We start from the raw sequence: 13,604 nt of genomic DNA on the forward strand, positions 1-13,604 counted from the left end.
GAGGGTGGTGAGGCACCCGGGGGGTGCGGAGCAGGATGGATACCCCCCCACCCTCCTCCCAGGCTCAGGAAGGAAGGGGCCCAGGTGCCTTGGGGAGCAGGCCGGGTAAGCGGGTGAGGGGCTTGTTCTCAGAACTGCCCTCCCTCGTCCTGGCAGAGGAGCCTCTTCCCCCTGGCACCAGGCAGAGGAAAACATCTGCTGGCAGTGAAGGATGGAGGTGCCTTGCCAGGCTGTGCCAGGGGACGGAGAGGGCATGGAGCGCTCAAAGGTTCCTCAAGACAGTTCAAACAAATCCTTTCTTCCTCGCTCGCGTTTCAACACTTATGCAGAAAGCGGTGCAATAATGCCAGGAAAGAATTGTTGGGGGTCACACGGAGGTTCAAAGTCCCATCAAGAAGGATTTCTTTGTTTATTTGTAGCCCACTTTCTTCTCCACGGAGCGCAAGGTGGGGGACATGGCCGCCTCCCCATCTCGTTTAATCCCCACAAGAAGAATCTCAAGGACCGCCTCCCCCATATAACCGACCTGGACCCTGAGATCATCCCCCGAAGCCCCTTCTTCACATGCAGATAACTGAGGCACGTGGTGACTCTGTGCCACCGGGATTTGCAAATGTAAGACTCTGTGGAACCTTTAATCTCAAGAACGGTGGATACTTTGATTTGTATAAATCTGTATTATTTGCAAAGGGAATACTTTACTATCCCTTTGGAGCTGCTCTCTATTTCTACACTCTTGTCCTTCCTGGCTGTGACACTTAATGGTTTGCATGTTTTAATTCCTTGTCCCCGCCCCCCCCCCACACCTATATTTGCACTTCATTTTTCGTTAAAAACCCATTTTGTTTTATTTTTTAAAAAAGAACAACACAGCCGCAACAGAGCCATGGAGCGTCCACAGGCAGCAGCTCAGCCCCTGAGCCTCTGGAAAGGAGGCACACACTTGGGGTCCAGAGCCAAGCCCCCCCCCAACCCCGCAGAGGCAAAGACCAGTCTCCCGGCGCCCCCCCTCACCTTGACGGGCTTCTTCTTGGCTCCCTCGTTGTTCTCCGCCTCCTCGTGCTCCCGGCTGCCCTGAGGCAGGTTGGTGTAGTTGGCCAGGCCGCTGAGCATGGAGGACACCATGGGGATGGTGTCCATTTCCTCCTGTGGGGGGGGGGCAGAAGGAAGAGCGGGGCTGAAGAGGGGTTCTGCACATCCCCCTTGGCCCACAACTGCCTCTCCGCTCCCCCCAAACTCTGCACACCCCATTTCTCCCTTAAAAACCCAGGAGACGCTGCTACCTTAAGCTGTTGATCCAACTAAACCAGTGCTGCCTACTTTGGCCGGCAGCAGCTCCCCAGGGTCTCAGGCAGAGAGAGGAGAGCTCTTTTTTTTTTTTGCTGCATTCAGGGTCTTTGCTTCATAAATAGTCCATTCACAAATGGGGACGTGGTGTCAGAGGTGGAGGGGCAGCCCTCACCATGAAAGGGGTGGATGGAGGGTGCCGCGTTGGACAGCCATGTGGCCCCATCCTGCCCTCCCTGCGGAATCTGGCCCCTCAGGCCTCCTTGGGGCCCCGGCTGGCTGGATTCCCCCCTTCCCCCCCTCTTTGGCTCTGGGGGGCTCGGACCCCTGGTCAGCCTTGGCTTTCTCTCCCTTGGCCTCTGCCTGGGGGGGCCCTCGTCCTCGGCCCCCCGTCTTGCTTTCCGGGGGGCACCGGGTGTGTTTGCCAGGAGGGCCTTGGGAGAGCTCCGTTTCTTGAGGATTTGGGCCTCTTTCTCTCCCTGGATGCTTGCTAGCTTTCGCCTTGGTCCTCTGGCTGGAAGCCTCCTCCTCCTCCTCCTCCTTCCCTTCTGCAATTGCTCCCTGCCTCGGTTTCTCCACAGGAACCTTTGCCTTGGGATTCTTGGCCGCTTTCTTCGGTGTGGGCGCTGTTTTTCCATGCGAATCCGAATGCTTTTCTGGGCTCTTCTTTCCCTTGGCTTCCTTTGTGCCCAGCTTGAATCTCCCTGTGGCCCCCAGGGCGGAAGAGTTTTGTGGCCGGATGAGGCAGCCCCTTTCCAGGCCTTTGGCCAGGGCCACCTTCAGGCGGATGGGGTCCGCTTGATGGCCACGACAGAGACTCCCTTGCGCTCATTCAGGGTCTTCATCTCCTCCATCACCATGGTCAGCGTGGGGTGGTTCAGGGGGGCCAGGGGGCCGGCCAGCGAGGCAGCGGACTTGGCTGCTGACAACACCTCCATTGCAAGCAGCTGCCCAACCCTTCCTCCCCTTCCCACCTCAGGGCAGAGGTCTTTCTCATCACCTGAGCCTGTTTGGAGAAGCTGGGCCTTGAACTGTACATCATAGCTGTCAACTGTTCCCTTTTTTAAAGGGGAATTCCCTTATTCCGAATAGGATTCCTCGCAAGAAAAGGGAAAAGTTGACAGCTAGGCTGTACATAAGGACATAAGAGCCTGCTGGATCCGGCCAGGGCCCATCTAGTCCAGCAGCCTCTTCTCACGGTGGCTGAACCCATGGGAAGCCCACAATCTGAGCACAATGGCATTCACAGGTAGGCTGTGCCTGAGCATGGAGGTTCTGCTACCACAATAGACCTCCCTAAGAAGGGCCTGTGGATCAGGCCAGGGGTCCAGCTAGCCCAACATCCTGCTCTCACAGTGGCTGACCAGATGCCCAGATGGGAAACCCAGAATCAGGATCCGAGCGCAAGAGAAACTCTTGCCTCCTGCAGCTTCTAGCAACTGGGATTCAGGAGAAACCCAGTTTGCGTGTCTGCTCTCTAACTCTCTGTGTTTCCTTCTCTCTTTTTTAATGGTTTTTATTAAGAATTTCAAGATAACAAATTATCAAAAACATATCTTCATCCCCCCCCCCATTTCCCCCCTCACCAAGAAAAACCCTCAGTCTCCCCAACCCCCCACCCCGGACCTCCCTCAGCTCCTCTCTCTGGTTTTTCAACACAAATTATTCTCTGCATATTATAAAATTGTAAAGATCTTTAAATGATCTATTTATTATGTTAACAATAATAAATCTGTGTGTGTTTATTCAAAACCTGCCAGGGAGTCCAATTCATTTTGGGGTGTGTTTTTTTAAGTCATTTGTAAAAAGTTCCCATTCTTCTTTAAAGCCACAGTTGTCCTCGTCTCGCAGTTTGTGTGTCAATTTTGCCAGTTCTGCATAGTCCATCAGTTTCCTTTGCCACTGTTCTTTGGTCGGGATTTCCTCATTCTTCCATCCTTGTGCTATCAAGACTCTTGCCGCCATTGTCACTGTCAGGGAACTGCCATCGGAAGGACAGGTGGTGAGAAGGCTTCAGGAGAATAGGAGAGCCTCTTCTTCAGCAGAAGAGGGAACCAGTAGGGGGAGTGCGAGAGCTCCAAAGGAAAGGGAGTCGGAGGGGAGGCTCTGGGATACTTCCAGTGGGAACAGCGAGGAGGTATCAGAACAGCCCTTAAGAACTCCCACCCCCCGCCGGAAACTGTCACGCAGGGAATCCAGGAGGCGCATGTCTGTGAAACAGCTTTTATGTTGGAAACGCTTCCGCAAACGCCCACTGTCAGATTCTACCAGCGACTGAGGGAGCCATGCTCAAGGGCTCCTCTCATGGCAGGGTTTCACTACACTGAGTGAGCCCTGAGGGATCGAGTTTCAACGCACAAGCAGCTCATTATCCCACCACAGCAATCTGACAGTCCCTGAAAGCAGCTTGTGCAAAGAGAGGCATCATGAGCAACCCAGCCGGAGCCGGAGATGGGGGAGCAGCTGCAGCCGGTCCTAGCCTGGAAGAAAGGTACAGGATGTTGGAGGTACAGTTAGCTCTGCAAACGGCGAGGTTGGAGGAGAGGAGGGCTCATGATGCAGAAAAGGGGAAAGCCGCCCAGCTCTCGAGGAAAGTGCCAGGACTGGTGCAGAAGTTTGGGGGTGATCCCAGGAATTATCAAGCCTTCAGGACTGAGATGCAATATGCCCTCAATCTGCAGTTTGATGATTTTCCTGATGAGGATTCGAGGGTTGCTTTTGTGATTGGGCATCTCGAAGGCCCGGCCAGAGATTGGGTGAGACCACTAATGGCAGCCAATAATGAAGCCCTAAGGGACACAAGGAAGTTTTTTCGCGCCATGGATCTGATGTTTTCCAGCGAGATTGAGCAGGGAGTGGCGCGCAGGCAGTTAATGGCGTGTAAACAAGGGAACCGATCTGTCCGTGAGTACTGGACTGAGTTCACCATGTTGATCCATAAATTAGGATGGGATTTGTCAGCGGAACCGATACAAATGCTGTTCGAAGAAGGACTATCTTCGGCAGTGAAAGACGAACTTTCCCGGGGGCCCAGGGCGGAGTCTATGGACCTTCTGACTAAATCAGCGCTGGCCATAGGCTCACGCCAGGAGGCCAGAGCCTTGGAGAAGCGGGAAGGGAAAGGGGAGCGTTGGAGGGATTTCCGCATTCCAGAGATGCCAGAGCAGCCTTCTCTGCCAGCAGAGCCGATGGAAATCGGAACAGCGCGCGCGCGCGCAATTTCAAACCCCAGTGAAGGGCGGAAGAAGGAGGGAAAAGGCGCCAAGAAATGTTTTCTCTGCCAACAGCCAGGTCATTTTGCCAGAGTTTGTCCGCAAAGAAAGGAATGGCAAGGAATGGCGGGAGCTGTTGGGGAGGAGGGAGAAGGAGCTAAGGAGCAAGTAAAAGCCAACGCCTGGCTGCCACCGACGGGGCACAGCAGCCAGGCCAAGGAACAGTAAATGTGCCCACGCCAGAACCCCCAAGACCAGCTCTTGTAATAGAGGTATTGCTGGAGCTGGCAAACGGACACCCACTAAAAGTGAAGGCGTTACTAGACTCAGGCAGCTCCTGCAACTTTATGAGTAAGGAGTTTGCAGCCGCCCATCAGATACAAACCATTCCTTTAAAAAATCCCCTGCAGGTGACCACGATTGATGGGAGGGCGCTGTTGGGGGGAGAAGTAGACCAGCAAACTGTCCCCATGACAATGAGGGTGGCAAGACACACAGAACGGATAGCGTTTAATATAGCCACGTTGGGAGGAGCGCCCATCATTTTGGGGATGAGCTGGCTAGCGCTGCATGATCCGCTTGTGGGATGGCACCAGAGAGTGGTTTCCTTTGGGTTAGCACATTGTATGGGACACTGCACAGAAAGAGGGGGCCAAGTGGGGACTCAGGCCACGTTAGCAAAGATAGAAGCAATGGAACAAGGTAGGGTACCACGACAATATGCAGATTTTGCCGACGTCTTCAGCGAAAGGGAAGCAGATAAACTACCCCCGCACAGACCCTTTGACTGCCAAATCAACTTACTTCCAGGGGCGCAATTGCCAGTGGGCAAGGTGTATGCAATGTCTGACAGAGAAATGCAGGAGCTAAGGGAGTTTATTGACAAAAACCTCAAGCGTGGGTTCATCAGGGAGTCACGAGCGGTGGGGGGTAGTCCAGTGTTCTTTGTAGACAAAAAAAACTCGGACAAACCGAGATTAATTGTGGATTTCAGGGCCCTAAACGCAGTGTCCGAACCCGTGAGCTTCCCTATGCCCAGAATCGATGACATTCTGACCCGGGTGAGAAAAGGGAAGATTTTTACCAAGCTGGACCTGAGGGGGGCGTATAACCTGATACGTATGAGAAAGGGAGATGAGTGGAAAACCACTATGTTCACCCCCTTGGGGGCATTTGAGTACTGCGTTATGCCCTTCGGCCTCCAGGCGGGTTCCGCAGTATTTCAATCATTCATGAATCACGTACTAGGACCATTGCTGTACAAGAACTGCGCTGCGTTCTTGGACGATGTACTGGTGTACTCGGAGGATGAAGAGCAGCATGTGCGAGATGTGCGAGAAGTACTGAGCAAACTGCAAGAAAACCAGCTGTGGGTGAAACTGGAGAAGTGTCAGTTCCACACCAGGGAGGTGGAATTCCTTGGGTACCGGTTGTCGGACAAGGGGCTGGCCATGGATCCTAGCAAGGTGCAAGCGGTGCTGGAATGGAGGCCACCGAAAACTAAGAAAGATGTGCAGAGGTTTTTGGGGTTCGGAAACTTCTATCGGAAGTTCATCAAGAACTTCGCCCATTTAACAGCCCCCATCACGGATTGTCTCAGCAGTAAGAAGAAATTTGTCTGGACGGAAGAAGCGCAGCGAGCTTTCGAAAGTTTAAAGAGGGCGTTTGCTTCGGAAGAACAACTCTTACACGTGGATCTGCAGCAGCCGATGAGGGTGGAAACCGACGCGTCTGACAGAGCGGTGGGGGCCGTGCTTCTGCAGCCAGGAGCGAATACGTCGGAATGGAGGCCGTGTGCCTTCTTCTCGAGGAAATTGAACAAGTCTGAGAGGAATTATACAGTGTACGACAGAGAATTACTCGCTGTCCACGAAGCGTTCAAGAGATGGAGACACCTGTTGATTGGAGCGCAACACAAGGTTCAAGTGCGGACAGACCACAAAAATCTAGAATACTGGAGGACAGCCCGAGTGTTGAACCAGAGACAAGTAAGATGGGCGCAAGAGTTCTCCAAGTTCAATTTTGAGATTCGCTACGTGCCAGGGGCTGAGAATGTCAGGGCGGACGCTCTCTCCAGAAAACCTGAGTACTTGGAGGGGGAAGGAGGGGCGGAAGAAAGACATATCATCTCAGAGGACCACTGGGTTTGTGGGGCGGCATTGGTGGGGCAAAGAGAACTGGTAGAGGGTATTGAAAACGATGAATATGCCCAAGAGAAACTTAGGGAACTCAGGGAGACAGGTGAGAACGCAGGGGGGTTTGAGGAAAAGAACGGAAAACTATATTACAAAGGGGCGCTCTACATACCAGGTGGGGAACTAAGAGGGCGGGTGCTTAAGCAGTTGCATGACAGCCCCACGGCGGGGCACTTCGGGCAGCACAAAACCATGTGGTTGGTTACCAGGGAGTTTTGGTGGCCCAAGGTGCGGGAGGACGTGCGGGAGTATGTCAGGGGATGCGACAGGTGCCAAAGAGCAAAGGGAGAGAGGTTGGCGCCAGCGGGGTTATTAGAACCCTTACCCACCCCAGAAAGGCCATGGGAGATGGTATCCATAGACTTCATGACCGATCTACCGAGATCCAAAGGGAAAACCGCGGTCATGGTGGTGGTAGATCTACTAACTAAGATGTGCCACTTTATAGCTTGTTCACATGCAGTGACAGCGGAAGAAACCGCAAGGTTGTTTGTGGAGCACATTTTTAGGTTGCATGGCGCCCCCTTGAGGGTTTTGAGCGACAGAGGAAAACAATTTACTTCTAGGTTCTGGAGGAAACTAATGAGCATGTTGCATGTGGAGGTAAGTTTTTCCACCGCCAGACACCCAGAAACAAATGGGCAAGCAGAAAGGGCAAACGGGGTTTTGCAACAATATCTGAGGTGTTATGTAAAGGACAGAGAAACGGATTGGGTGGACTGGTTACCTCTGGCAGAATTTGCCTACAACAACGCGGAGAACGTGTCCACAGGGATGAGTCCCTTTCTAGCCAATTATGGGTGTCATCCTCGGGCGTTTCCAGGAGAGGGCGGGGGAAGGTGGAGTGTACCTGCAGCGGAAAATTTTGTTGAAGAGATGGAAGCGATCCACCATCAGCTCCAACTCAACTTAGAGAAAGCCAAAGAAGAATATAAGAAGCAAGCTGACAGAAATAGGAGGGAAGGCGAAACCATAAGGGTGGGTAACCGGGTGTGGCTATCCACCCAAGGACTGCCGTTCAAGGGAGGGTGTAAGAAATTGAGACCCAAACGGTTGGGACCCTTTGAGGTCATACAGCAGGTGAACCCAGTAGCATTCAAACTCCGATTGCCCAGTCACATGAAATTGCATCCAGTATTTCACAGGTCATTACTGTCGCCATACAGAGAGGGGTGTGAGTGGGGGGAACATGAGAGGGAGGTCACCCGGACACCCGTCATAGAAGAGAGAGAACGCAACATGGATGTGGCAGGGATCATTGATTCCAGGTGGAAGGGGAATCAGGTGGAATACTTGGTAGAATGGGAGGGGGAGGAAGAGTCAGAAAACGCATGGGTACCGGCAGAGGAAGTCAAAGACGAGATTTTAATAGAAACGTTTCATCGGCGTTTCCCAAGTAAACCACAACCAGTGGCAAGGTTTAGGAGGGAACACTTCGGGACTACAGATGAGGAAGGGGAGTTTGAAGGGTTCCCAGAGTCGGAAGTGGAGGTGGAAACAGATTCCGACGAAGAAGAGGAAGAGGGGGAAAGAGGCGGAAGGCCGTGGTTAGAAGTGTTTGAATCCTCGGAGGATGAGGGGAGTTCCTTCCAGGGATTTCCGTCCTCGCCGCCAGTAAGAAAAGAGGCGGGAGGGGGTGAAGGGGGCCCTGGGGGGGAGGTGGATGTCAGGGAACTGCCATCGGAAGGACAGGTGGTGAGAAGGCTTCAGGAGAATAGGAGAGCCTCTTCTTCAGCAGAAGAGGGAACCAGTAGGGGGAGTGCGAGAGCTCCAAAGGAAAGGGAGTCGGAGGGGAGGCTCTGGGATACTTCCAGTGGGAACAGCGAGGAGGTATCAGAACAGCCCTTAAGAACTCCCACCCCCCGCCGGAAACTGTCACGCAGGGAATCCAGGAGGCGCATGTCTGTGAAACAGCTTTTATGTTGGAAACGCTTCCGCAAACGCCCACTGTCAGATTCTACCAGCGACTGAGGGAGCCATGCTCAAGGGCTCCTCTCATGGCAGGGTTTCACTACACTGAGTGAGCCCTGAGGGATCGAGTTTCAACGCACAAGCAGCTCATTATCCCACCACAGTCACATATATAAATAAGTTCTTTTATTTCCTTGGCAGGCCTTTTCCTACAATCCCTAACAAAAACGCTTCTGGTTTAACGCTCTGCGTTTCCCATCTTGAGTCTGCCTACATGCCAGACTCTTCCCCCCCCCACCAGCTGTGGCTCCTCCATCCCAAATCTTCCCTTCCCGATTCAGGACGCGCCCAGCTCACCTCAAACAAGGCCATGTTTTTCCCGTCATATTCCTTCCCCTTCTCCAGGTCTGTGCTGTTGATGAAAGGGCTGCTCTCCTTGGGGTTCCCATCGCCTGAAGGGGAAGAGAGAGAGAGATGCATCAGTGCCAGAGGCACGGGGCCATTTTCCTGCCCCTCCCTCCCACCCACCCACTTTGCACAGGATTTGCCCCCTGCTTGGCACCCAAATTGCCCCCTGCCCTTGCCTGCTGGAAGCCCATCTTCATGGTCCACCTGCTGCAAAGCTAAGGGTTCTCCATCCGCAGAGCTTGGACACAAATGGAGCAGGGAGCACCTCTGTGGCCTCCCACCAGCAGCACACACAGACTGGGTTTCCCCTGAGTCGGAAGGGACCCCAAAGGTCCTCTAGTCCAGCCCCTGCAGTGCAGGAATCTCAGCTAGAGAATCCTTTGCAGGGGGCCACTTAGGAGAGGCCATGGATCCAGTGAGCTTCATGGCCAAACAGGGATGTGAACCCAGGTCCTCCAGGTCCTAGTCCAACACTCTCACCACTAGGCCACACTGCCTCTTAATTTCACTTACAGGCCCTGTTTTCCAGGGACAGCCCCGGATTTACAGAAGCCATCCCAGTTTCTGATTTGATCCCGGAACGTCCTGCTTTTCCTTAGGCATAGCTGTCAACGTTTCCTATTTTTTAAGGGAAATTCCCTTATTCCGAATAGGATTCCTCGCAAGAAAAGGGAAAAGTTGACTGCTATGTCCTTAGAACATCTCTATTTTCATTGGAGACGGGTATGGCGATATGTGACCCCCCCAAGCCAAGGAGATAAGTGACTATACAACCTTCAAAAGACATCTGAAGGCAGCCCTGTATAGGGAATTTTTTTTTTAAAGGTTCAATGTTTTATTATGTTTTTATATATGTTGGAAACCCCCCAGATGGGCAACATACTAATGATAATTTTTTAATCAAAATATAAACAACAATAAACCATAAAATTATATTTTATTTTTCAAAATAAATCCTCCAGTAAGATGGAAAACAATGATTATTTGGGTATGCTTCCACTTTATTTATCCCCCACCCCTTGAGGCCCTCAGCACATGCTTGTTCTGCTTATGGTTCATCCAGCCCTGATTCAGCCGTAAAAAGTGGGTTTCCCCAGGGGGATACTGGGGGTGTGAATGAGCCCTCATCGTGGCATAGCATGAGCGGAAAAAGATGAGGAAAAGCCTTTGCACTCAGAGGAGACCTTCCTTTCTGAAGGCCAAGAGTTTGGCTCATCTAGCTTTCCAGGCCAGAAGGTGGACGTGTATTTTTGGGCTGTTGGGACCTGCTTGGCAGAAGCAGAAGAGGGAGGGAGAATCCAGAAGGTTTGGCCTTAGCAGCCAAGTTCTGGGTCAAGATTTTTGAGCAGAGCAAGTGCCGCAGAATGAGCAGCAAGATCTCTCCTTCAAGGGCTGTGACACGGAGACATTCCTTTCTCATCTAAGAGTCTTGCAGATTTATTCATTTTGTTGTGCAACAGAACTTGTTCCATTATCCTATTTAACCTGAATTAACTTTGTGGGTGATCAATAATAATAATAATAATATAATTATAATAATTATTTCTTATTTATACCCCACCCATCAGAAACAATGGCTTCGACCTTCGCTTTCCTTCCTTGAGCAAACCCGAGGCTCAGATCCAACACTCCCGTTCCGCTCATGTAGTCAACTTCCACTTGAGTAATGGAAGCTCCCTCTCCTGCCCCCTGCAGACCCCCCAACATGGGGGGAGAGGGGGAACGCCCCATTGCACAGCTGGGATCCTAAGTGCAGCTCTTCCTCTTTCCCCTGAAGCTAAACGGGTCAGCATCTGGGTCTGGTCAATGTCTGGACAGGAGACGACTGCTTGGGAATCCCACTGGACCTCCATGCTGTGAACTGCCCTGTGGTCTTTGGATGAAGGGCAGTATACAAGTTTGAGAAATAAAATCAAAATAATAAAGTAATAGGCAAATCAATAAATTGAGGCAAAATTTAGGGCTCCTCCACCTTCCCACTTGCCCCGTGCTTAGAGACCATGGGCCTTGGGGGGGTGTATTCTGCTTGATAATGAAATGATGATGATGATGATTTGTACCCTGCCCATCTGGCTGCGTTTCCCCAACCAAGCATGGCTCCAAGCAGTTTCCCCCGAATCCACTCCTTTCACAGGGAAAACTTGTTCTCTAGCTCTCAATTGGAGCAAACATCAGTCCAGGGAAAACCCGAATTGCCGTTTGCTCTGACTGAGTGTTAAAGAGCGGTTTCCCCTGGGGGACAGCAGTGGGGCAAGAGGAAGGGTGGGGGGACTCTTAGTTCCATGATGGGGGGAAAGTGGGATGTAAATGGAAAACGACTCATCCTGAGGATGGGAGACTCTTGGGGACTGGAGAAGAGGAGAACAGAAGAGAACAGAGCCCTGCTGGATCAGCCCCAGAGGCCCTTGCAGTCCAGCATCTGCACAGCAGCCACCCAGATACCCATTGTAGGAAAGCCACAAGCAGAAGCTGCGTGCAAGAACTCTCCCTCTTGCAGCTTCTAGCAACTGGGATTCAGAAGCATTGCTCCTTGGAGCTGAGCCTTGGAGAGCCCTCTCTGCCATAAATCTTCAGCTCCTTTTGTAAAGCTATTCAGGTTGGGGGCCAACACTGTCTCCTGTGGGAGAGAGTTCCACAGTTCAACCACATCCTAATCTTCCAATGTTCAGCTTCTCTGGATGCCCCCATGTCCTGGTGTTCAGAGAGGGAGAAAATGTTCCCCTCTCCTCTCCCTCCATGCAATGGAAAATTCTTGAAACTTTTATCATGGGGGGGTGGGGGGGAAGAGCTTTCTCTGTACCGTGCTTAATTGTATAATTGGGAGGTGGTGCTTTGCAAGTGGTGTGTGGGAGAAAACCAGTCCCTTTGCATGAATGGAGGAGCTCAGAACTTCACTATTTGCCTCAGTTTCTCAGCCTTCCTTTCTTCCTGAAGAAAATGGGTTTAAATAAAGAGGAGGAGCAGGAGGAGACGCTCAAAAGGGGTGTCAGTCAGAGGACCTGGGGCCTGGCAGAAAATACCAGAATATACCCCACTACGAGGCACTTCTCCGATACAAACCACTCAATGAACCTGCAGAAATTGGAACACGTGGAGTTAAGTGAGATCCCCACTGCTCAGAGTCTGGGGGCTTTGCAGCTGCCTCCTTGGGGGCCCTGATCCCCAGGTACTTCCCTCCTGATTGGAAGAAATGTTCCCCCTCCGACAGGCATTGAGCTGCCAGAGTCATTTGCCACAAGGCCAGGGCATGATCTTGCAATTAAATGGGGTCACTTGTCCTTACATCCTCCTTCTGTGCCTTGTTGCAGCCTCTGCTGCCTGCTTCTCAGTTTCTCCTTGCAAGGACACTGGCCTGGCTGAGGGAGCTCCGGGGCTGGCCTGATAAATAGCTCTGACAGTCCCATCCTCCTGGGAACGGCAGCTAATTGTTCTCTTGTCCTGGGGCTGAAGACTCTTCCCAGGGCAACAGCCAGAAACTGCCTGTGCAATTCTTCACAGCAGCCATCCAGCCCCTCTCCTGCTGCCCTCTCAGCAAAGGAGTAAACTTTCTGGTGAGGACTGCTGCTTAAAGAGGGAGTGGCATTCACAGACCTGCCTTTCCCCCACCCGTCAATTTGGCTTCATTCATTGCCTTGGCCACGAGCATCTCTGGGCAACTGAATCTGACACAAGAACAGCCTGTCTTCTGGATGAGACCAAAGACCTGCAGAGTCCAGCTTCTCACATCAGATCATCTAATCAAACCTCAGTCCAGCCCAGTGCAGGATAGAAGCGTAGCACCTGCGACAGGTGGGCCACCTGGTCTCTGCTGAAATACTACAAGCTGAACATTAGTCCACCATGTGACGCATCAGCAAAAAAACCTAATGCTATTCTGTGCTTTGTCAACAGAAATCTAGTGTCCAGATCAAGGGAAGAAGTCATAGTCCTGCTCTATTCTGCCTTGGACAGGCCACACTTGGAGTCCAGTGTCCAGTTCTGGGCAGCATAGTTTAAGAAGGGCGTTGACAAGCTGGAAGGTGTGCAGAGGAGGGCCTGGAAACTAAGCCTGATGAGGAGCGCTTGAAGGAGCTGGGGAAGTTTAGCCTGGAAAAGAGGAGACTGAGAGGAGATATGATCAGCCTTCTTCAAATATCTTAAGACCTTAAACTGTACTATGAATCAGCCGCATTTTGCTGGCTGAAAGAATGGCTGCTTCTTGAGAACACTGACATTTTGGATTTAGAAGGTTTTAATAATGTTTTTGGGTGGCATGCATATTTGTGGTATGACAAGGTTAAAGCACATAAAGCATTTAAAAACCATATTGTTAGAAGAGCATTGTTTAACGTCTGGATAAGGTATAAAGACTTACTTGAAAGTAAAACCCCAAGGTGGTTGTCACCGATGGAAGCGAAGGCTTTGAAAAAGCTCAATATGGAGGCCAAATGGCCAAAATATTGGGAGATTTTGGAACAGGAGGGTGACAAATTGAAATTGCAGAGTTTTGAGAAACTAAAAGAGAAAGTGCGAGACTGGCTTCACTATTATCAAATAAGGGAGGCTTACAATTTGGATTAAAAAATTGGCTTCCAGGTGGAAAAATCAAAAT

The 13,604-nt window shown here is 51.6% G+C and overlaps 1 protein-coding gene across 2 annotated transcripts in view; it reads right to left on the reverse strand.

Annotated features, from left to right (window-relative positions):
- Window positions 1-13,604, reverse strand: part of SLC12A5 (solute carrier family 12 member 5) — a 117,853-nt gene that overhangs the window by 43,592 nt on the left and 60,657 nt on the right. For both annotated transcript variants that reach the window (XM_079978974.1, XM_079978975.1), the window contains exons 2-3: window positions 8,963-9,057; window positions 1,015-1,146 (exon numbers count right to left, since the gene is read on the reverse strand). In XM_079978974.1, coding sequence (XP_079835100.1) covers window positions 1,015-1,146; window positions 8,963-9,057 — 227 coding nt within the window. The remainder of the gene's footprint in view (window positions 1-1,014; window positions 1,147-8,962; window positions 9,058-13,604) is intronic.

This window comes from Podarcis cretensis (genome assembly GCF_951804945.1).
Source record: "Podarcis cretensis genome assembly, chromosome: 6".
Lineage (NCBI taxonomy): Eukaryota > Metazoa > Chordata > Lepidosauria > Squamata > Lacertidae > Podarcis > Podarcis cretensis.